The sequence below is a fragment of the Pectinophora gossypiella genome, chromosome Z (genome assembly GCF_024362695.1).
Source record: "Pectinophora gossypiella chromosome Z, ilPecGoss1.1, whole genome shotgun sequence".
NCBI lineage: Eukaryota > Metazoa > Arthropoda > Insecta > Lepidoptera > Gelechiidae > Pectinophora > Pectinophora gossypiella.
In genome coordinates this window covers 11,617,571-11,641,998 of record NC_065433.1, presented here as the reverse complement: position 1 = coordinate 11,641,998, position 24,428 = coordinate 11,617,571, and the positions used below count along the sequence as shown (strand labels likewise).

The window sequence follows — 24,428 nt, the reverse complement described above, 5'->3', positions numbered from 1 at the left end:
GAAATCCAATTAACAATTTATAACTTTATATTCCTTACAGTATCGATCGCCAATTATAAAGGCATTTCAAGAAGTAACCCGAACATCTCCATAATATAACAGCAGCCTAATGTAACAGCAGAATTTTATATCGTTTATATTTTTTATAGTACCTATTAGTACAGTTTCTTTGTTTTTTGTACCAACTAGTGCAATAAAGGAAAGGCAAAAACACTGGAAAAGCAAAATTACATACGTGTCAAATTATCCTAAAATAGCAGTCCATTTTATAATAAGCATACTTACTGATAGACAAAGAAAATTAAAAACAATGTAATTTTACGTTTACGTCACCTAAATTGAACAAATTGGTAAAAAAATATGATAAAAAGAAACTATGGGCTTTTTATGGCGCTTACGTAATTTTGCCTTTTCAGTGACGATAATAATTACTGTTATACTTACTTAAATAGTGAGATTTTAGCTGCTGAGAAGTTAGTCTCAACAGACTTCTTAGATGTTGTTTTTCTATGATGAATGTTGTGTTCACTTGTAATTAGCTTACACATTAGTACTGTTTAACTTTGTTTAATTATGTCTTAACTAAATGTTATAATGTGCATAGCTGATCCATTAAATAAATAAATAAATATTTTTTAAACCTGTAAGTACCTACTAGGTACTTAGTTATTAAATTATTGACGTCTTATACTTAAGTACTTAATTTCAAACTTACCGAAAGACGCGAACAACGAAAGCACGACGGGCACGATGATTATCCAGAAAGTGTCGCTATGCTCCATCCAGCACCTTGGAAAAATATGAAGTATTATCTATATTACACATAAACTTTATATTTTATTTAATTAATGTGCTGACACACTCAATTAAACAATAAATATGTGCCTTAAATAACGAAATGGTTGCATTGTAACTACCTAAGTATTTAGAAAACTGTGGTTGTACGAAAAGTAATTATGTTAATGTAACCTTTATGGCTAGCCATTTTGTAATGCGGCGGGTCAACAATTAGCCGAATTGTCGTTGCAACACGTCCTATAATATCTCACATTTAGCAGCATTGTACTTATTTAACAATGTAGGGTAATTTAGGTGACCATCCTTTTAAAGAAAAAGGTACTTAAGTACATACTAGAAATATACTATGTTTAGTGATACACTTTCTGTATTCGACGCTATTGTTGTAATTAGTATGCGTATGTCAGACAGCGCCGTAAATGTCAAAAATGGAAACTGAAAACTGCCAAAGAGGCAGCTTGCTATTACGGCTAGCCTTGTTGAAATACGACACATTGTGGCAGACTTTCATTCAATCGTAGAATTCGCCTAATTGTTGAACCACCGCTGGTTTTTGAAAACGGCTAGCCGTAATATAATAAAGCGGATTATACTATCCAGCTGTGGCATATTATAAAAGGCAGGATCTTCAAATAACAAAGGGGCACCCTAGCTCCGCGGGGGTTAACGAAAATGTCATCCAATAAAATACACTATTCATTATAACTTACCTACGGTTTTGAGAATGACAAAACCTTCTACATAACTTTACTCGAGTTGAATTCGTTTTGTACTTTATATACCTATGCACATATTGTATTTATAATTCAGGTTGGTACCTACTTCTACCTAAGTATCTATAAGAAGGCAAACAGTGCGAAATGTCGCTGTGTCTTGTCTCGTACTTGTATTAGAGTGCCTCGAGTGGGTACAAAACAAAAACTAATGCCGACTAATGTAAATACCGTTATAAAACTAAATAAAAACATGAATAAAATAAAAATTACACTCGCGCCCAGGCAGTCAAATATGTGTATTGTATTATAGGCAGGTTATTGAAAGGTATATTACTTCGCTTAGCATAGCAAAGACTCTAACAAATTTAAATAATTACGTTATGCTACTTAGATATATTAATAATAATTTTTATATACTTACGCAAGCAATGTACCTAATTATAATTATTATTTATACTAGCTTTTGCCCGCGGCTTCGCTCGCATTAAATTTGAGTAACACGGTTCCTCTTTTCTGATTTTGAACAGAGAAGAGAATTCGTTTAGCGTGAATGCGTTTAGAATTTGTTTAGTTTCCTGTCTTGAAAACTGAGAAAAGACTAATATAGAAGTTCATCTCTTTGCAGGGGGGTTATATAGGCCACATTGAAGCAATTCATCTAAAAAAACAATATTGCAATTTGAAATTCGCGCTTAAAGTAAACTATGTCAAATAGAGAGGTTGGTGGCAAACCCAGAGGTTAGGAAAATAAAATAAAAAATGATGTACGATTTTTTGTTAGTTCAAATAGTCCGTAAAACAATTTTTAACTTTCTACATAGAAAATTGCGGAATGCTCTATACCAACATTTTCCCCTCATACACCCCCCATTTTAGGGAAGTGGGGCTTAAACAGAGACAGAAAGTAGTCTAAATCTGTCTTCACCTCTTCATCTACCTCCAATTAAAAAAAAAAACACGTCAATTCGTCACTCCGTTTTGCCGTGAAAGTCGGACAAACAAAGACATACATATTCACTTTCCCATTAATCAAATTAGTATGGATTGTTTAAAACGGCACAATATATCTGATCTACTAACACCATAAGGTACTTAACATAGGAATAATAATAAGAAACCCTCGCATTGCTTTATATTATATACATAGATACGTAGGCTCTAGATACAATAAGTAGTACAATTTACATAATGTACTTTATATGTAATATTTTATTACACTATTGAAATATTATGATTATTAAATTGAATAAAAATACTAACTTAAGTATCTTAAAAGCTTTTTGTTTTTAGAAATCAAACGTGAATACAATTCGCCTTAAACTTGAATAGACGAGTAAGTAGATAAAGTTTGCGAATAACTGACTTCGCTCTTGAAATACCCCCTTGGGTACTAAGTACAATAGATTAAACAGAAACATTTTTTTTTAAAGTGACTTATTGTACTTAGATTTGTCGCAGATGGCATTAACTACTTGGCCGGAGAAATGGGGAGCGCTGAGGGCTCTCACCCGGTACAAAATTTATGACAACAGGCCTGAGGGTGCCCAGTTGAACCTCGTCTCAGGGCGTCGTCTGAGAGGAAGAATATTTAAAAGAATTAATCGACTCTAGTGGGTCGATATCGATAAGCGCTGAATGAGGGAAATCGTGGACCACGCCGGCGGGGTCGGAATAGAAACGAGATTGCTCTACCAGTATTATTCCTTATTCTATGACTTTGCAAAGCATTGCAGCAACCTATAATACTTTTTTTTTACCTATTACCCTATAGTACTAACCTGTCTGTGGCGCCAGGGGTGTGGTAGCGGACCACGGAGTAAGCAGTCACGATCAGCAACGACCCGCCCCAGCCGAGCGCCACGAACCATCGCATCGCTACGTCATCCTTCACGAACACCTGTTCAATCAACAACCCTACTAAACATTCACAAAAGAACCATTGTGTGTCCTACATTGATGAATTACTACACAGTGACTCTCTTTTTCACACTTTCTTTGTCGAAAATACTTCAATAGCAACATAATATGACCAGCCTATTAAACGTGCCACCGCACCATTGTATTTTAATCAGTAGAATAATTTAAATTCTCGGCTCAGTTTCACTGGTGGGTTTTTAATTATTTATTTTTCTTTTAGGAACTTACCTATCTACTTATATTGATTTTTCAAATCTGTCGTAGGTACCAGTAGGTACCTATACCTATCTTTACATTTAGTTTTGTAGATTTCAGAAAATAATTTACAACGTGAAATTTTTTTAACAGTTATTTTTTATTGATTATATGAAAAATATACGTAAAACACTACACGTGTATTTTTATTTTCCATAATTTTAAACTAAGTATTTTAATTTTCAAAATGTGTTCATTCTAAGTATACCTCTAGGATGTATGATGTCAATTTCCATAGCCTAGGTACATGGAAAAAAAATCTTGTACTTAATAATAGAATGGACCGGCTTTTTGGCGGGAAACGGGAACGGGACAATTGCTTTCTTCATTGAATAATCTAAATAATTAATACGAAGTGGTGCTTTGTGGTTAATGATAGCATTAAGTTAGTCGGAAGACGTTCGCGAGTGTTATTATATCGGAGTATTCAATACACAAAGTGTATCTGCCTATTTTCGCTTCGTGTCAAGAAGCCGCTTCATAACTCGAAAGTTTATGCGGACTTTTGAGTTAATTCGTTTGGGGTTCGGAGTAGGAGTCTACTCCGAGGGTGGGGGCTTAGGTTTCATCATCATCACCCTTCATCATTTCATCAATCATCAAGAAAAAAAAAATACTTAAGACATGGCTGTATGGGCATAGTTCCCTTTGCCTTACCCTTCGGGGAAAACCAAAACAAAAAAAATAAAAAATAGAATGGACCGTCTACTGGGACTTTTTGGTGGGAACGGGAGCGCAGAACGGGTCGGTTGTTTTCTTCATTGAATAATCTGAATAAAGTGGTGTTTTGTGGGTAATAGTCGCATTAAGTCAGTCGGAAAACGTTCGCGATAGTGTTATTATATCGGAATATTCAATAAACAAAGTGTAGGAAAGCATCTGTATATTCATAACTCGAAAGTTTATGCGGACTTTTGAGTTAATTCGTTTGGGGTTCGGATTAGGAGTCTGCTCTGAGGGTGGGCGCTTATCATTATCATCATCATCTTTCATTAATCATCACCAAGAAAATAATATGGCTTTATGGGTAGTTCCCTTTGCCTAGTCCTTCAGTGAAACTCGACTAAAAAAAGGACCGTCTACTGTCACGGACTTTTTGGCGGGAACGGGAACGGGGCGGTTGCTTTCTTCATTGAATAATCTAAATAATTAATACGAAGTGGTGTTTTGTGGTTAATTATCGCATTAAGTTAGGTGGAAAACATTCGCGATTTTATTATTATATTGGAATATTCAATAAACAAAGTGCACCTATACCTATCTATTTTCGCTTCGTGCCGACAAGTCACTTCATAACTCGAAAGTTTAAAATGCGGACTTTTGAGTTAATTCGTTTGGGGGTCGAAGTACCTAAGTCTGCATCGAGGGTGGCGGCTTCAGTTTCATCATTTCATTAATCATCATCAAGATTTTTTTTTCATAAGACATGGCTGTATAGGCATAATTCTCTTTGCCTTGCCCTTCGGGGAAAACCAAGCCAAAAAAAAAAAAGGCTTTTCGGCGGGAAACGGGAACGGGACAGTTGCTTTCTTCGTTGAGTAATCTAAATAATTAATACGAAGTGGTGTTTTGTGGTTAATGATCGTATTAAGTTAGTCAGAAGACATTCGCGAGTGTTATTATATTGGGGTATTCAATGAACAAAGTGTATCTGCCTATTTTCGCTTCGTGCTGGGAAGCCGCTTCATAACTCAAAAGTTTATGCGGACTTTTGAGTTAATTCGTTTGGGGTTCGGAGTAGGAGTCTACTCCGAGGGTGGGGGCTTAGGTTTCATCATCATCATCTTTCATCATTTCATCAATCATCAAGAAAAAAAATACGAAAGACATGGCTGTATGGGCATAGTTCCCTTTGCCTTACCCTTCGGGGAAAACCAAAACAAAAAAAAAAAAAACCAAGCCAAAAAAAAACGTCTACCTTCTGTCAAATTATTTGGGGTTCGTTGTTCGTTTCGTTAGTTATTATCCTTTTGCTTGTTAGTTCTCGATTTTTCTGGTAAATCATCAAGTTTGATCGAGGATATTTTGTGATGTTATTGCAACTCTTGCGAGAAAATGACAATATGACATTGCACAAAATGAAGAGACGATTATAGAAGCCACACAATTACAATATAATATTAAATGTGACGATAACACAGCGGATGTAAACATACGAGACCTATGTGTTCTGATGTGGTTGATAAAATAAACAGAAGAGCCGCCAATAACTCGCCGTCGTTCATTTTAAATGCTTATGCTTAAATTATAATATATGCCAATTCTCTAAAACAATTAATATGTGGCAGATGGAAAAGGCAACATAAAACAATATTCAATTCGGAGAGAAAAAAACTACCTACTTATGTGGCACTTGAAAATAGCAGTTGTTGATCAAGTAACCAAGCAAAACAAGTCACACTGCCGTGTTCGATAATGACGGACAGTGAAAATTACTATGAGATATCCGATGGATGCAGTGCGCAAGCTCACATACAAATAGTACTTCTGCTCTTCGGATTCGTCATTCTCGGACAAGAATCGGATTCGAATCGGACGCAATGTGAAATTAGCGCCTTAAATTTCAAAACACATTATCTAAAGAAATAAAAATCATATTTTTTTTACTGTTTATTCTTGTATCATTGGTTACTATAATAAACTTTCATTGAGGTTTAATATAAATACTTTCTTAGTTTTATGCAAAATGATGCGGGTAGTCATTGTCATTGTTGTCATGGTTTGTTGACATTTAAAAAAAAACTTTCAGGAATATGTATTGATTTTATCGAAAAAAAAACCTGTAATTATGTAAATAGGTAATGTTTTTCATATTAACTTTAGTTTTAATATTATTTTTAGTTTTTATAAATATTTAAGTATAGTTTTTATTTTTGTAATTATATCGAATATAACAATATACACTTGTCAAGATAGCGTGCAAAAAATTACGTATTACACCCTTTGTTACATTGGTATGGTTTGTTGTGTCGGTATGGTTTGTTACATCGGTATGGTTTGTCGTGTCTGTATGGTTTGTTGCGTCGGTATGGTTTGTTCCGGCGGTACGGTTTCGTGCTTGGGTCTCTCTTTGTCTCGGGGTAGAGTCTTGTTCGAGTTTGTCAAAAAGCCGTAAACCTCAGTTATAGGACCTTGTACAGTTCACCCTAATTTTGTATTTATTGCGGTCAAGTTATTCTCTAGTTGAACCACGTCACCTGTATAAAGTAACTCAGAGAAATCCGCACCAATCAATAAACTTACCTCGCCGCGAGAGTCAGTAGTCGAGTCATTTAATATAATAGGTACCGTTTTGACGCAGTTGTTCAATTACTGCACATGGTCTTATTTTAGGTAAACAGTGAGTTGGTCAAACGCTAGTTAAATCGTATGTTAGTTATCTTTTAACTGTATATCTTTATTTATATAAATGTTGTCAATTGAAAAAAACACGTCGTCTATCATTATTCGTTGTTTTCTATTATTATTTTTTCAAAATGTCTGATTATAATCTTTGGAGCGTGATAAGATGGTGGTGAGCTGGTAAGAACTAGGTATGCTTGTGCCTTTTTATCTTTTTATGACGCGTAGTTTTAGAGTACAGTGTGAACATATTTAATTGTGACATGCGTAGGTACTTGTACTTATGTACTTTAAATTTGCTTGTATGACCCAAATGTTTACCCTGTTTCTAAACCCTTTGAGAATTGGCATACGTGACTATCACGAGCAAAACTTTGAACTTTAGTTTCACTGTTTATTGAAAGTGATATTAAACGACCTCGAGTAAATTTATACCCTCATCCCGATTAGTTATCTCTATATAGGTAATCATACTGTCACAAATACATTTTTGAAAAAAGTATTAATTATAAAGTACCTACTTAGTCTAAACAATTTGTGTTTAATTGTGTTGGTATTCTTATACAACTAAGCTGTACAAGTAGATATATAACATAAAAATATGTGGGAAAAAATATGAATTGAAAAGATGACAATACAAAATAAAAATACTTACGACCACAAGCGCAATGTGTAGGTGTAGTCCTTCGCAGAACATCCAGATGTAGCTTGACACCATGAAATAGTGTGTGATGACGTGCAGCACTTGACACCAATCCTGTCGTTAGTCGATAATATATTTATTTTTGTCTGTGATAACATAATATCATTCACCTTTTTCCATAAGAGCTCTTTTTAACTGGTAAAAGTTAAATACTTAATTTAATTTGTGTCAAGCGCCTACGAGTCTTTTCAGACTTTGAATTGAACATTTGAGTTTGAAAAGAAAAGAAAATGGAAATAACTTTTGGTAATTCCACATAAGTAATGGCTTCGGTAGAAAAGAGAGAGTTTCAGCGACATGTTGATATAAGTTTAGTGAAAGTGTAACTTTACTTCCTTTGTATTAAGTTTGCACAAGTAAAGGGATCATAATATTGACTACGCCATTATGAACGCAAGCAAGTTTACGAGTAGTGAGTAGCAGGTGCGACGTGTATTGTATGGGAATTTCCAATACAGACTCATGGGTCCTGTTTAATATCCATGACAATTGTATTGTTTTTCTTTTTGACGTGACTTATGCTATTGTGACTATGTCTCAGACCGGGCCAACTGGTACTCATTTAATTGTGAAAGCCCTTAGGTTTTTAGCGTATGAGTAGTTTGATCAAACATTTTTCATATCTCCATAAAAGTAATGCAATCAACACCAAATAAATATACATATAATACATACACGATATTAGAATTTCTCATAAAATACAGTCCTGCAGATACAATTTGCATTCATCATAATTACGCAAATAATGCGTCAAAATCTCTGTCAGTGAGTTATTTGTACAAAGCAAAAATAATAATAATATCAAAAGTTTAGAAAGGTAAGAGATCTCTGATAAATATCATATACCTACAGGCAAGTAAATAAGAAATACCATTAAACTTATTTAAGTATATCTTTCGCGTCGAGAATCCAAATTATTCCGCATGCATACCTACAGGTTTGATCACAATATTATGTGGCATGATAAAACATATTTCTTAATCTGAGGAACGGAATATTCTCGTTCTATTTTATTTTACCTGTCAGTCTAATTTAGCCATGCCGTTTATAGATGTGTTTCACTGGCTTCTGGTACCTACCTACACTGATTAGCTATTAGGTGTGAGATTGTCTGGACATATGAAATTACATGATGGTACCTACATTTGTATTTAACCTGCATTTTTCCACTGAAATGGCAATATTAAGACTTAAGCACACAGTTTCTTATTATACTGCTCGTAAGATTATTTAGTTTGTTTGTTTTTTAGATCTATCTGATAGATCTAGCTTTTGATTTTGTAAATTATAATTTATTATGGAATAAATTGGAAAAGTCATCAATCTAAAGTAGTAATAAATATGTTTAGATTTTGTTACTTATAGTAATCAGAAAATACAGTTAGGTGGTCTGATTCTTTTTATGATATTTACAAATTGGAATGTGGGGTTAGGCAAGGCAGAATAAGTGCTCCTAGTCTCTTGTATTCTTATAACATTCCAGTGATCTGTTTTCTTATGGTCATTTACGAAAACTCAGTACTGGGCTCCAAAGACATACTTTGCTAATAGCTCCCATGTCTTCATACTTTGCTAATAAACTGTAAAGGTAAGTAAATACATTTACCCCTTCTTCCACGTGGTCAAACTGGGTAGTCAAACTAATTTGTCCAACAGGAATAATTTCTCCCGATTGGCAAACTTTTTCAGATAATTAAAAATACAGTCCAGCACAAAATTAATTTATATTATAAAACAGAACTTAAAATATTGTAAAAACCGTTATACGTTGAATTTCGAAAATACTTGTCTGAACCATCGTCCAAATCAAATGGCTAAAAATTATTTTTAACTAAAAAATCTGTACCTATTTAAAGTTATATACCAAGTGAAATAATAAAAATGGCGTCTACAACATCTATCAACCATGGTTTAAAACCAAATGCACTATGTGTCTGGCATTTTTAAATTAAATACTAAAAATAAAAGGCTACGTAGGCTACGGAAAGCTATGATAGGCTATGTACCATATACCTATTTACAACTGTATAACGTAATTTTTCAAGAAAATTACCAATACTTATTTCGTTATGAATTAGCAGTAACTGGCAGTTCATTATAAATTGGTCTCTGCTCATATACACGTTTCGGCGTGGAGAAGGTTCTGTGTCATTTACCTCCATTTTCAGTAAATAATGCGCTATGGTTATCGGACGCTGTTTTTTCATGTGTTTGTTCAATTGTGCGTGCCAACTTTCGACTGCATTATTGGTACGATGCCTTTCGCTGTATACCGACATTTTTAAAACGTTTTTCATTTTTTAAACTGTTTCACTTTTTGACTCTCTATGGGGATCTCTGATTTAATGTACTCCCAGCCAGCGTCAATCGTATCTGCGGATAATAAAAGGAGAGCTGAACATAGCCCCATGAAAGTATTCTACCCGTTTTCATTTCATATTCCGCTAAAAGAAAAAAACTGGTATTGATCAGGAATAGTGACATCTGTCACATCAGTGAAGCAAGTTTTGCTTCTTTTGTTGTATAAGTAAAGTAGAATAATGGTGGTATGGTATGACCTTTAGGCCCTTATCTTTCAAAGTTTCCTTTGCTTCTCGATATAAGTCAGGAATAGGAACCTCAGTTGTCATTAAGTACCTTAAGTTTTAGCTCGTGTGCCGCTATGCCTATTTCATTTTTGTGGAAATCGCTAAGACATAAATGATCGGCACATTTAACAATTTGTCCACTCTAAAACAAACAAAACTAATCTATAAATGCGATCGAGATTCTATTGATGTCGTACAGTAGTGATTAGAAGTGCCTACCAGGTGCCTGAGTGAAGGTAATATGTACTTAATGGTATATAATATCTACAGTTATGGAGCCACGATACTTTTCCCTTTTTAAGCGCCTGCATGTCCAAAAGGTTTTTCCATTTTTATATGTTCTTAATTTGTAATACTGCCGCCCTTCGTGAAATAATACTGTACCTCCTTTTGGATTGATATACTATTATATCCATGTTATAATAATTTATAATAAGATTTCAGGAGATGTAAAATAATATTAATAAAATTTCACATTCAATACAATCAAAACAGGAAACTTTGATAATAAAATACAATTGGCAATCAAAATATTTAATCATCACTGTACTTAATTGCAGATGACAACTATAAAAGAGTCCATTATCCGAAAAGTTTGACCATCGGGAGAAATTATTCCTGTTGGACAAATTAGTTTGACCATGTGGAAGAAGGGTTAATACCAATAACAACGAATGATTATTATTTAATTTAATGACTACAGAAAAATATATTCAAGATAATAAGAATCTTAAGCTTATAACTCGGGAAATATATAGGTATGTCAAGTTATTTTTTTGATTAACCAGAGTAGTTTCATTCGGCTATGCATTGCGCTAGTATTAAAGCGGTTGCATTTTGGCTAAACGCCCTCGGTCGCATTACCGCACAGAGTATAGAAAAATATTTATATATCGACGCCTATTAATTTCCATGCTTTGCTTAGAGTTCCTCTTCTAAGCTGTCGACAAGAAACACGCGGGCAATTATTTTCTCACTCAAGAAACGTACCTACGATGTTGCATAATTATATTTGTGAGAACCTTTAATTGGTTCTGATGTTGTTATTCCAGTCTTTAACTTGTTTTTGATAACTGTTGGTTCTCCTAGAATTAAAAAATAAAAAAAATAAAATTATATTATGTAGGGACACTAACTACTAAGCGTACGTACCCAAGCACAGTGTTAGGTATTATAGCGCATTTAGAACGTTTAGTAACGAACCATTAAAAATAAAAACTTGTTCAGTGTTCGTCGTCTCATTACGTGCATACTCGTTACTCGCCGAAAGACAAAGAGTGTTTATTCTATGTACTTATATTTAGACAGTAAACAACGTACCCTGTTTTCCTGCACCACATCCGGCTGATTGACCACGGCGCGGTACCACAATATCCAGAGGACGTTGTTTAGTGCGAACGAAGTGAACAAATGCATGTGGATGCGGATTCGAGTACACTGTAGCGATCTGCGTACAAAAGAAGGATATTTAAGTAAATACTTAGCTATATTTTACGTTAAATATATCTATTTACTTACTCGTAAAAAGAATAATGTGTCTCGGTCGCTGGAACTTACCTACACTTTCCGCGGCACATAGTAAGAATGAGATTTAGGTATATGAAGTGCCCGAGTTGTGCCAGCGTTTAAGACGCCTACTTACGAGTATTCCAAAGTCACTGTCCATTCGTAAATTTTTAACGGGCTATGTAATCGTGTAAACAATGTATTCCATCCAATAAAATTTGAGAGTTTCATTAATTTCCGGATCAAACTTCAGTGAAGCAGTAGAAAACCTAAATAGTTTCGATACGATTCAATAATTAGAATAGGTTTATCTATTGTTTTTTATTAGCATGTTCTGAGGCAATCATTTTAGATATTAATGGTGTTTTTGTTACCATCGCTGTTTTCCTTTTTGGCGAAGAAAATAGAAAAGTTGTTTGTTGGTTTGTTTTGTTGTTTTTTGATGACGATGACGTCGTTCCGAAGGACTAATCTGAATCGAGTTCACAAGTCTAACCTAACCCAATCTCGTTTTTTGCCCATGGTGTTACCACGGTGCTTGGTAGTACTACGGAAAGAAAATTCTACCCGTGGTACTACTGACAAACTTACTTATGTAGTAGAATAAGTGTATATCTAATATATTATTTTTTCAAAACCGTATTTTATCTAATATATAAGTGCTTATTAATACTTTAAAGATTCCGTTCCGCGTCTCTCTATTTTGTAAATAATTTGCAAACTATTTGCGTACTACTCACTTATTTGCGTCTGAGTCAGAGTTAAAATTATCAGTATCAGAGTTATAATCAGTATCTACGTTATTAATCGACTTCCGTCCTTGTAATCTTTTTAATCCAATGTAATCTTACCTACTTATTTTATCTGCCAGTAGACAAATAATAGAATGTAATATAATACCACACTTAAAGAGTTTTGAACAGGAATACTTCACGTTAATTAATATACTTTCTCTAAGTTGTTTGTTTCAGAAGGAACCAGAGCCGCCGCAGGACGTTACAAAATTCGTCTAAATTATGCGCTCGAAGTCGTCTTCGGCTTCGGGTACTTTTTGAATAAAAATCAGTGTCCAAAGATTTAATGATTTCTCTTCGATTCAGCAAAAAAAGCCTTACCATTAGTTTTGGAATTCACGTTACAAGTGCCCGGGCACTTCATACAAACAACCTTGTTTTACACAGACACTACACATTGGCAGACACTACACTACACGTTGCCATACTCGCGCAACTGTGTGTGACGTCTGAGGGCTGCTAATTACAATACTTAGTTTAACCGGCATTACCAAAGAGCAACATGGGAGACATACACTGGCATTCCCCTCTGCGAAACTATATGTACCCAGAGCAGATAGTTTTATAAAACTAGTTGCAGTCGGCCTGCGCGCTGGACTGAATCTAGGTGCGTAGCTGATACGACGTCCTTGAAAATGTCTAATTGTTCGGTATTTTGTAGCTAAGAGGGATCTGGCTAGTCAAATTTATATAAAAGATGGCGTTGGCTACATATTTTAGTAATGTTATATCACATTACTTATTACCATTTAAACGTCGTAAAACTTAAAAATATAAATTATAACCGTCCTGTTGTTTACGGATTAGTTGACCAACATGCTTCATACATTTTTATTTTATTTATTTATTTGGCTCACAAAACAGGTTGGGATTACAACACTAAAAATAGCTACAAAAAAGAATGTTTTGAACTAGATCCCAGCCCAAGACATGTGTGCTCAGCGTAGCCAAATGTTACGAAGCTTGTACGGAATGTTTGTTGCGGCATCTAGTTTTACAAAATACATAAAACGTAAATGTACCAGGTGCATTACCTGTTGCATTACACAAACAATGCATCAATAAAACATATGAACTGAAAACATGAAAAAAATGAAAACAAATGAGGTATATTTCAAAACTTAGGATTCTTAAAGACAAAGCAATAATAACAATAATAATAATAAATTCCAAATACTCACAATATTCAAAAAGCAATAACTGAAAAAGTTACCAAATACACTGAATTAAAGGAAGAAGTTCTCAGAATCTGGAATTTACAAAAAGTATATATTGTACCCCTGGTACTCTCCACCACGGGGGTGATTCCCAAGCACCTACACCACAGTCTGAAAATGCTAGGCCTCCCTACCAACACGTATGTCATCATGCAGAAAGCAGCCATACTTAACACCTGTCGGATAGTACGCAAATTCCTATCCTCCGACATTGACATCATGACTGAACGCACAGATACATAATTACCCTCCTTCCAGTGGCACTTGGTCTGTGACCCGTGTCTCTGGTAAATACCCTCCGAAAGAGGAGATAAACTATAGTTTAAAAGGAAATAATAATAAAAAAAGAAACAAACACAATACTACTGTCTAATGTTAATATTATAAGCGAATAGGATATCCTTAATTGAGTTCGACGACATTATGCGGATTCATCAAACAACTATGAGATATTGCTTTCTAGTTGTCGTGGAAATCATAATAGATAGTTATCGATAGAAATATCACAGACAAAGGAGTCTACACATCGTTGCGTTATAGTTAACTACGAAAGCGCTACTTATTAAAACCATATTCGGATATGATTTTTTTTTTTAATGAAACCTGGCAATAGACAAGTTTGTTTCAATCCAAGTCAATATAATATTTCCTCCACTCCATTTTTGCCAATTTTATAACTATCTATATTATAATATTGTAAACCTGAGCAAATTCCCTGTCCCTAAACAGATTTTTAAATTTATCGGTAGTTCCTTTATCGACATTTTGGTACATGTGACATGTCACGCCTCCCCGTCCCGAAAATCTGCACATTGACCTAGGTCTGCCAACCATTGCCCAATGGCTCAAATTAGCTTCCAAACGTTTTTTCGATTCTGCTCCGCACCACCCAAATCCCCTGGTAGTTGCGGCTTCCGAGTACATTCCGCTTAGGGACGGTACTGAAAAGTATCGGCGTCCGAAGGACGTAATATACGATCCCGACGACCCGATTACTCTAGCCATAGAGGCAGCCAATCAGCTCGCGACACCAAACACTTCAGGTCCCCGATACCGACCCCGCCGGCGTGGTCGACGATTTCCCTCATTCAGCGCTTATCGCTATCGACCCACTAGGGTCGATTAATTCTTTCAAATATTTTTCCTCTCAGACGACGCCCTGAGCCGAGGTTCGCGCCCAACTGGGCACCCTCAGGCCTGTTGTCTTAAACGTTGTACCGGGTGAGAGCCTTCAGCGCTCCCCATTTGTCCGGCCAAGTAGTTAATGCCATCTGCGGCAAATCTACAATAAGTCACGTCAAAAAAAAAAAAAAAAAAAAAAAACCTCCCCGTCCCGCGAAAAGTGGCAGAAAATGTATTGATAACTAACGTCTCCATGTTGCTCTATGGTCCTTACCTACTTAGGTAGGTAGAAGTATTACTTACGAAAGAAGCTTTTATATTTATTTATTGTGGTAAACCACACAAATCACAAACAAAAAAAATTGAACAATTAAGGTTCACGCTATAAATAAATAGGCCTTATGACTTGACTTAAAAATCATTGAACTATCATTCACATTATTTTTACATTAAGCACTTAAAGCCTCAATTTTATTGCAAATTAACAGCATGTTTTGATCAACAATCACCAGTTGAGATAAACCCGGGTCAGGTGAGGAGCGGAGAGTTTCCGTTGTATACGTAGTACTATTCCTTATTAGATGTTCACGTCGTAGGTACGACAAGAGCTGAGTTGGGCGCCTCCCTAGCCTGCTTACGGCGCGGCGGCCCTGAGATAGGACCTTACAACGACCTAAGCCAAAGTAATTCTGTGTAACTGTACGTACACGTGTACCTACATTTTAAACTATGGCTTTTTAGTTAAATTGAACAATGTTGTCATAATACGTGTTAATAGAATGCTATGAGAAGTAAATTGGATTACTTACTTAAGTAGATAGTGCTTACCGAAAGTATATGAAAATGATTAAGGATAGTACCAAAGCAGCCACTGAGATGGAGTATCCGGTTATGTAGATGTTATTTACGGTGTTCCGAAACTGAAACAAAAAAAAACATTTAAGTACTTAGTTTAATTTGTCCAATATATTTCGTCTAATATAGTCAATAATCTTTTTTTAATGTAATGAGTAGGTTATAGACGATGGACAGGGACAGACATAAAGTGTGGACTTCTGGTGAATTTATTGTAAGTATATAGCACTGCCTATCCCGTCTCCCATTACTATATTACAAAACTGTTTATTTTGGCAATGGTTTAGAAACAATAATCTGTTTTGGAGGAAAACACCTGTTTACCGTCAGTAAAATTAGATTTGCCCATCAATCATCAATTTTGGTGAAGAGATTCTATCGATTTCATTTCATGATTTATATTATTGTCGTCTTTCGTTTGAATGGCCGATAAAGTTATGATTCATTGGTCTATTAATGGAGAGCTTCATATATGAAGTCTTTCAGAATATTTCGAGCGGATATACCGAATATTTGCACTCGTTTATACCATCGTTTACTTGGGTTGTCGTCCAGAGTGTATGGGTGATAGTGATAGATGGGTTTCGACGGCGAACAAATACGGGGCGCCTGCAAGTGACACTAACGCGGGCCCTCACGAGTTAACTCGCGTGGGACACAACAATGACATGGTGTATATTCCGTAAACAAACTGTTATGTGACCGAAGCGTCGAATTAAGGTGGTCAACGATCGTCTTTATTTATTGAAAAGAATGCAAATAAGTCCGTGCCCAACGTCGAATACACCTGGAGATATGGCTCACATACTTATAGGTAATTTTATTATAGGCATTTCTTATAAACATATTTAAGAGTGAGTGGTTGATAATTGTACAAGTAGGTATACTTTACCCAAGGTAGGTTAGTTATAACCTACTTACTAACTATTATAGGTACTAAAATATCAATAGAAACCTAGTTACTAGTTATAGTTGGATACCTAACCCAACTTCCGCAGAATCTCGTTAAAATTATAAGACAAACGTGCAGCGGAACCCTGATAATAAAGTTAAGGTTTCATCACAACACATAATTTTCTATAGCTAAGTAAGTACGTTTATTACTAAGGAGCAGTTGAAACCATAAAATGTAATAATAAATCCACTCTGTTATACAAAACACCTACACAAGACAGATCCCGTCATCTGGCCGTCGTTATAAATCTACTAGACGCTACAATAGTCGATCACAGCATAACTGATTCGTTTTAAATTTTGTTTGTACAGGTCTATGTTATTTAAGTTCTATCTTCATCGTTAATTGAAAGACGACGACGCTGTCATAATTTACACTTGATATTAAAATTATGTTTTTATACAAATATTGCCAATGGAAAGTATACGTACCTACCGAGCTTACCTTTGTGTATACTTAGGTACTTACCTACTTATTTATAGAGGGTGGCCAAGAGATTCACGTTCAAAATGAAAAATTAGATCATTGGCTACCAGAAACACCTCCATGTGAGTTCAGCGATTATTTACGGTTTAAGAGATAGGTATGACCAATTTTGTATCATTTTTAAGATTTTCTTATTTACTTCAGAAATCATTATTTTCTCGCTATCTCTTTCTTAATAACTCTTTTATTTTACTTCAAAGCATAGGTACATAATGGGAAAACATTAATAAGCACTACATTCTATCCGAGTTCACAATTATTCAGATAATACACAGATCATTAGCGTGTTTTAAAATTCGAGTTTTAAAGATAACATTTTTATCGTTTTATGTTGTCAAAGTTTTAATAAAAATGAGATGCCATTATCTCAGCGTCATCAAATCTTTCTAATTAGATGTATTAAGCCTGATTAGGTACTTAAGTATCACATTTTATAGATACTAAAACGATTTACTTATATTCTTCTTTCGCATCAATAAAAGAGTAAAGTAAAAATAAAATATACTTGCAACGCATTACACAGTTAAAACTAGCATTTAACAGCGACATTATTGGTACGTCAGTTGAATGAACTCCTCATCCTTTGATTGATTGATTGATCGTTGATAAACTAAAAGTGTAGTAGATCGGTTGAAGCTGAGTACTTGGAACTATTGTTGTAGTTACATTTGCGTGTATTTGATTTGTGTTAATACTGATTTAATAAAATGAAGCCTGAAATGCTTTCTGAAATGTTTCTGTATAGTAGGGCCCGATAGACAATCAAATAAAAAAATATGAACGTGCACACATTTGATTACATACATACATACATAAACTCACGCCTATTTCCCACCGGGGTAAGCAGAGACTATAGAATTCCATTCATTTTTCATTTTTTTTGATTACAAATACAACAAAATCCAAAGTTCATCCATTTAAGACAGGTACAAATAAAATATGTATGTGATCCATTTTGATCCATACCAAGTAACGACGGATCATAGAAACAAGGATCACAAAGTCACAGAACTCTGTGCTTGTCATGAAATACTGTTGGATATTATGCGATAACTGTACTTACATCTAAATCTTCAACGTCGACACAGGTGGTATAATTAGTCCATGGTTTGTTTGCCTCTGGATGCATGAACCAAGTTCCATTGTCAGTGCACCTGAAAATTGCATTCAATTATTACAGGCTCCCTTGTACTGTAATCATGGACTGGAATAACTCGTGCGAATTTACTAGACACTTGCCAATGGGATTGCATACTAACGAGCTGGTGTGTATGCGCCTAGTTAATTCGCAGGAGTTATGGGTTCAACAAGTCAATTTTTTTTATCATTTCGGTGATATTTTTTATTTCAATTACTATTAGACATATTTGATGACAAATAAAAGTTTAACCTACTTTAAAGTACTTATGTGCGTACTCGCGCATCAAATACGAACGAAACTTACTGAAATATTTAAAATTGTTTTTTTATGTATCCACTGAAATGATATAAATGTACACCGAAATGATAATGAGCCCATTGAAATGAATTAAATTCATCGAAATTATATAGTCAAGAAAAAATGTGCTGCTTAGCTAAGGTTCCGTACCGTATGTTATATACATTCTTAGATCTAGTTTTGACTTAGATAAGAGATACAGTTGGTTGTTACTCGTTTCTTTCATAGTGTATGCATACTCTTTTTGTGTCTATTGTCATTGTGTTTTTACTCGAATAAAGTTTGTAAGTCTAAATATTGAATAAGTCTATCGTAAACGCAGACTATAATTAAATATTCTTGTATATTATTATATCATAGAAAGAAAGAAGAGTAGATAGACGAGTTTGATAGAAGGTATTTGACGTTTTCCAATCACCCAATAATGGTTTTGAAAGCTATAAGATCAGCTCAATGTTGACCGAGTTATTTTACTAAAACTTACTGTCCTCTGAAATGATAACTTTTTTCCGGAGAAAATTTGCAAAAGCCTGTCAAATCTATGAGAAGGACGATAAACAAACAGAAATAGCTTCTGTTATCAATTTAAGTCCAAATAATAAAACATAATTGTAGACCATAAATACATTTTATGAGCGAAAATGGGTTACGGACAAGCTACGGAAATGATAAAATAATACTTTAAAAATGTTTTTTCCGTGTTATGAATGTTTTTTGCCAAGGTAGAGGATCCCAGAAAAAATATACAAAATCATTTACTTAGCAGTTTTTTGCACTACTGTTCTCAGTCCCGACGCGATTGTTTTTGGATTTTGCAATTCACCCTTATATTAGAAAACGTAATGTTTTCTCCACTAAGGAAAGTAGGTTAATACCTACTACCTACCACTAAAATTTTGTTTAATTGCATGTATTTGGCGAGAGCAAAATAAAAAGATTCAATCTGATATAAGTATAAGACGAAATTTTAAATAGGTAACTACATCCAAAAGCTGCAAATCACGTACTTCAAGGCATGGCAAGGTGCTAATTTCCGGGCACAGTTTATTACCGGCATGTCGCATCGAGTTCTGTCTGTTTTGGAGCGATTTATTGTGAGTTTCTCGGCCTCGAACAGCAATCAGTAGGTACCTACTTGATGATAAATGGGAAGTGCTGCAGACTCTCACCCGGGCTGAATAATGCCATAAATGAACCAAAAAGTTCTGTGTTTGTGCATATTACATGACTTTAATCAAACTAAGTAAGTAGATTGTATATACACCTACCAACGTAAAAAAATAATGCTGGCTGGCATAGGAAATAAATTGTTCTGAATTCAATGTACTTACATTACTTATTCAGGTTTTAATTCTTAAGGCTATATCTATTTATGTAATCGCCAGGATCAACGAGGTTTAGATAATACTTTGAATTGATCTAAGTGGCCTAAAACAAACGGAACAGACGTAGGGCGAGTACCCGATGGAGACACGGGTACTCGCCCTTCAATATACTTTCATACAAAATGTACAGGAACGTCGCGGCGCAAAGTACCTACCTATATAAGAACTAGCTTTTGCCCGCGACTTCGTCCGCGTGGCGTGTTATGAAATAGAGATATTTGTGTGTGTGGGAGTGCATGTCAAATTTCAAGCATCTAACTTATGCAGTTTTTTTTTTGATACAACATTTTTTCCCGCTGACTCCCAGTTTTCAAAATACAGCCATAACTAAACTTTATATTTACTAAGGTATGCATGCATGCTAGATTGAAAACATCTACTTGTATCTTACGCGGTTTAGATTTTTTCATACAAATGTTTTTTCCCGCTAACTCCCGTTCCCGTGGGGATTTTGTAATATCCTGTTGCAATTAAACTTTAAGTTTACTAAGGTACCTGCATGCCAAATTTCAAGCGTCTAACTTAACTGGTTTAGATTTTTCATACAAAAGGATTTTCCCGCTAATTCCCGTTCCCGTAGGAATTTCGGGAATTCCTTTCTTAGTGCACCTCTACGGTACCTAAGCTACGTCCCTTCCAAATTTCAAGTGCCTACGTTTATCCGTTAAGGCTGTGCGATGATATGCAAGTCAGTAAGTCAGTCTAAGTGTAGAAGTTAAATCACCAAACTACCAACATTTTGCAAGTGAATCTATGCTTGAGATGAAAATTTTATATTAATTAACTGATATTTTAACTTATTCAAGCATTGTACTCCATTATCTCAATTTTATTAGTTTTGAGCAAAACCTTTCTGGCTGGGTCTCAAAGGGCATCCGAGCTCCGCCTCTTCTGGAGGTACCTTTTTTTTGACGTGACTTATTGTAGATTTGCCGCAGATGGCATTAACTACTTGGCCGGACAAATGGGGAGCGCTGAAGGCTCTCACCCGGTACAACGTTTAAGACAACAGGCCTGAGGGTGCCCAGTTGGGCGCGAACCTCGGCTCAGGGCGTCGTCTGAAAGGAAAAATATTTGAAATAATTAATCGACCCTAGTGGGTCGATAGCGATAAGCGCTGAATGAGGGAAATCGTCGACCACGCCGGCGGGGTCGGTATCGGGGACACTGGGGGTACCTGTAACTTATGAAAGGTATTATTTACTTTGTCTTACACCTTTTTAGTAAGTAAGTATATTTTGGGCCTATACCTTTAATGAAAATTATTATCATTCCTTAACTCTTTAGTTTATGTTTAAACTTGCTCAATAGACTTCTGTTTCGATTTTGTATTAAAACGGGACTAAGATGCAACGCAACGAAACTTACAAATTACGAAGACATCAAAAACGCCTTGAGCGATGTCGTTTAAATGGGCCCTTAATGAGGCTACATGATCATTGTTTGAAAATAAATAAATTGAATAGACGTGGAAGTTAAATAAGTACCTACCCTTTATGTCCGCTCGCTTTGCACAACCTACTGACATACCATTGATAAGTTAACTATAGTAGGCACCCTGAAGTCACCAATAATACTTATGCTTACATTACAATAACAAGGAATTTGAAATGAAAATCAATAACCATAAGGTATCGTTTATTCATGTTTACTAAAAAGAAAATATTTTCATGTATTAAAATTGTGTTCTTTAATCTAAATTGAATATTATTTAAATTTCATATTATTAATAGATTTCATTTTACCGAACGGATATGATTCGCCTTTATATAATTTTTTCTTGTTTGTTATTTAATTCATCGCCAGAGTTAACAAATCTACAATATCCTGAGTCATTGAGATTTGCGCTTGTACTTATAAGTTTAATCCATAAAGGCGCTCCGTTGGTTTATGTAATAAAACGCGCATAACTCGGTGATTACGAGTAATTTAAATACATGCAAATCAATTAATAATAGAAGCTTACAGCGAACAAAAATCAGTAAACGGTCAGCTACTTATCTTCCCTGGCATATCGTCAAAAAGGACAGAATAAATTATGCCCTTTTCAATAAGACAGACCATTTTAATAGGCGATGGGTTAATGACCTATCTCTGGCTGATGAGCTATTCTCGGAAATGGAAACTAAGACGTTAACGAGGTTTCCAATTAGGTATTCCAGGAGTCAATGTTTTTAAAATTTAGGAAATAAATCTAAATAAAATAAGTCTGATAGCTGTTCTTCGTAGTAAAATAAAGACCATTATGTTTCCGGCATTATGTTTTACTTATCTGTCCGAGTCAGTTAGAGGTTTTTTTTTAATGCAGTAACATTGTTTTGGGCACTTTTATATCACCCATCTTAAAACTAAAACGAAGACTACCAGGAAGATCATACCACATTGAAAATATATTAATGATTGGTTAGTTAGCGCGGGCGCAGGTGGAAGGAAGAAATTCTTCTAAAAGCAATTGTTGGCATACGCACTTACTTTTATAGGAACTTATGCCCAAATGTGAAATGTTGTCACTAACACCCTGTATAGGTACCATTATAGGTTTACCAATATGCAGCATAATATTATAAAATTTAATTTTCTTATACTGTTAATTAAAATATTTTTATCCAATATTTTGGTAAACCTACAGAATATTTAGATAGGTACTTATCCGGACACAGCTGAGTAAACCTTAAATTGTCTAATTAAACGTCTATTTAGTATGTCATTAAACAAATGTAAAAAAGCAATATTGCTTTTGCTATCCCATACATTTTAGTTGTTTTGCAATTTGGCTAAGATACGCATATCACCCACTGTGCGGTGTCGCACATTATGAGCTTATTTCTTCAAAAAAAAGACCTTATTTATTTGCAATAGTGGCTACAATTCCATACAAAAAAAAGATATGGCGCTGTTAAAAATTGCTTTCGTTTAACCTTCTAATTTCAAGGATATCAGATAGGTATATGCGTCTTTTATCTTTGTATTTGGGTATAAATGATGACCCTTTTTATTACACCTGGGTGTACCACACATCTTCCACCCATTATTGTTCTGATCAAAATAAACAGAACATAACAGGTAACAACATAATTCTTTAGAATACCTATCTGATCCAAATATCAAGCAAGCAACAATTATTTTTATATACTTATGTTTTTACCATTACATTTTTGAGTAATTATGTACCCGAGTACCTAATGCGAAAACAGGTAATTAGTATTACGTTAAATCTGTACAACGCCATCTATAATAGTTTTGGGGAACGTAGCCTGGAAAGTCTCTCAAGGTACAAAAATACACCCCTTGTATTCCTGGCGAGACGTGAGACGTAAACAGAATGCTTAATAAAAAAGCAGACAAGTTACGATCAATTTTAGCGTTTGTTGAGTGGTGAAAAATTTCGAGTAAGTAGGTAAGTAAATAATAAAGTCGGTCTTTATGACGCCTATCGCTGCGAGCGGTAAAAAGGTTTATTACCCGGTAAAATGCGCTCGTAATGCTCTGGTTGTGATTGTGATAAGAGTTTTAGCGCAATTTAGAAGAAAAGTGTGGTACCTATCTAAGTTGCACCGGTTTTTTGAGTATGATTTCCGGAATTGGAAAAAGGCGTAATAAGTACCTACCTTTTAAAAGCGAACCGACGTGGGTCGAAGCCGATGACAAACTCGGGGCAAGGTTGCATGGCGGTTGCCGAGGCTGGTGTCGCGTCCCAACACGCGAACCCGTCGAATGTTCGAGGGCAGAAGGGGCCATCTATCAAAACAAAGAAATAGGTACTTACACATACGGATGAGATAAAAAATATTTTCACACCAAAATCATAGTGAATTTAGACAACAGAAAACAAATAACCGTGGGGGTTAATAAGGTCACATCAAAGCAATCCATCTAAATAAAGTAGGTATTAATTGACATTTGCACATATGAAAGTAGGTGCGCAATGCAAACAAATGTTAAATAGCAATATTGCTTTTTTTAGGTGAATTGCTTGAATGTTGCCTTTTTCCTTGTCCTTTCTCTTATCAATGTATTTTTGTTCACCCGAAGTGAAGTTATCCTAACTTTAAACAGGGATTATATTAATTCAATAATGCATGTATTGTTTTAATTGAATAAGTCAGAAAAAAACGTAGGTACCTATTTTGATGGATGTCTCGTAAGTATTTAATAAAAATAGTTTTGTGATTTAAATATTCATATTTACGTAGGTGATGTAGTTTTGAATCACAAAAACATTCCTGATAAATCACAATAGTTTTATCACAAATCATTTACTTATTTTGGATATGGGACATCAAAAACACACAAAAAATCTTCTGTGGATCGTAGGGAACGGCCAATTTATGTTAGAGCAACAATTTATGTT

The 24,428-nt window shown here is 34.9% G+C and overlaps 1 protein-coding gene across 8 annotated transcripts in view; it reads right to left on the bottom strand.

Annotated features, from left to right (window-relative positions):
• The window catches only part of LOC126379805 (calcitonin gene-related peptide type 1 receptor-like), a 54,224-nt gene that overhangs the window by 10,887 nt on the left and 18,909 nt on the right, over positions 1-24,428 (bottom strand). For 7 of the 8 annotated variants that reach the window (XR_007568382.1, XM_050028714.1, XM_050028710.1 and 4 more), the window contains 7 exons: positions 23,686-23,815; positions 18,318-18,408; positions 15,787-15,878; positions 11,640-11,766; positions 7,684-7,785; positions 3,293-3,411; positions 716-789 (listed from right to left, as the gene is read on the bottom strand). Coding sequence is in view for 7 of the 8 variants with exons in the window: in XM_050028714.1 (XP_049884671.1) it covers positions 716-789; positions 3,293-3,411; positions 7,684-7,785; positions 11,640-11,766; positions 15,787-15,878; positions 18,318-18,408; positions 23,686-23,815 (735 nt within the window). In the remaining variant the exon portion in view is untranslated. The remainder of the gene's footprint in view (positions 1-715; positions 790-3,292; positions 3,412-7,683; positions 7,786-11,639; positions 11,767-15,786; positions 15,879-18,317; positions 18,409-23,685; positions 23,816-24,428) is intronic. The other variant, XM_050028715.1, reaches the window with a different exon arrangement.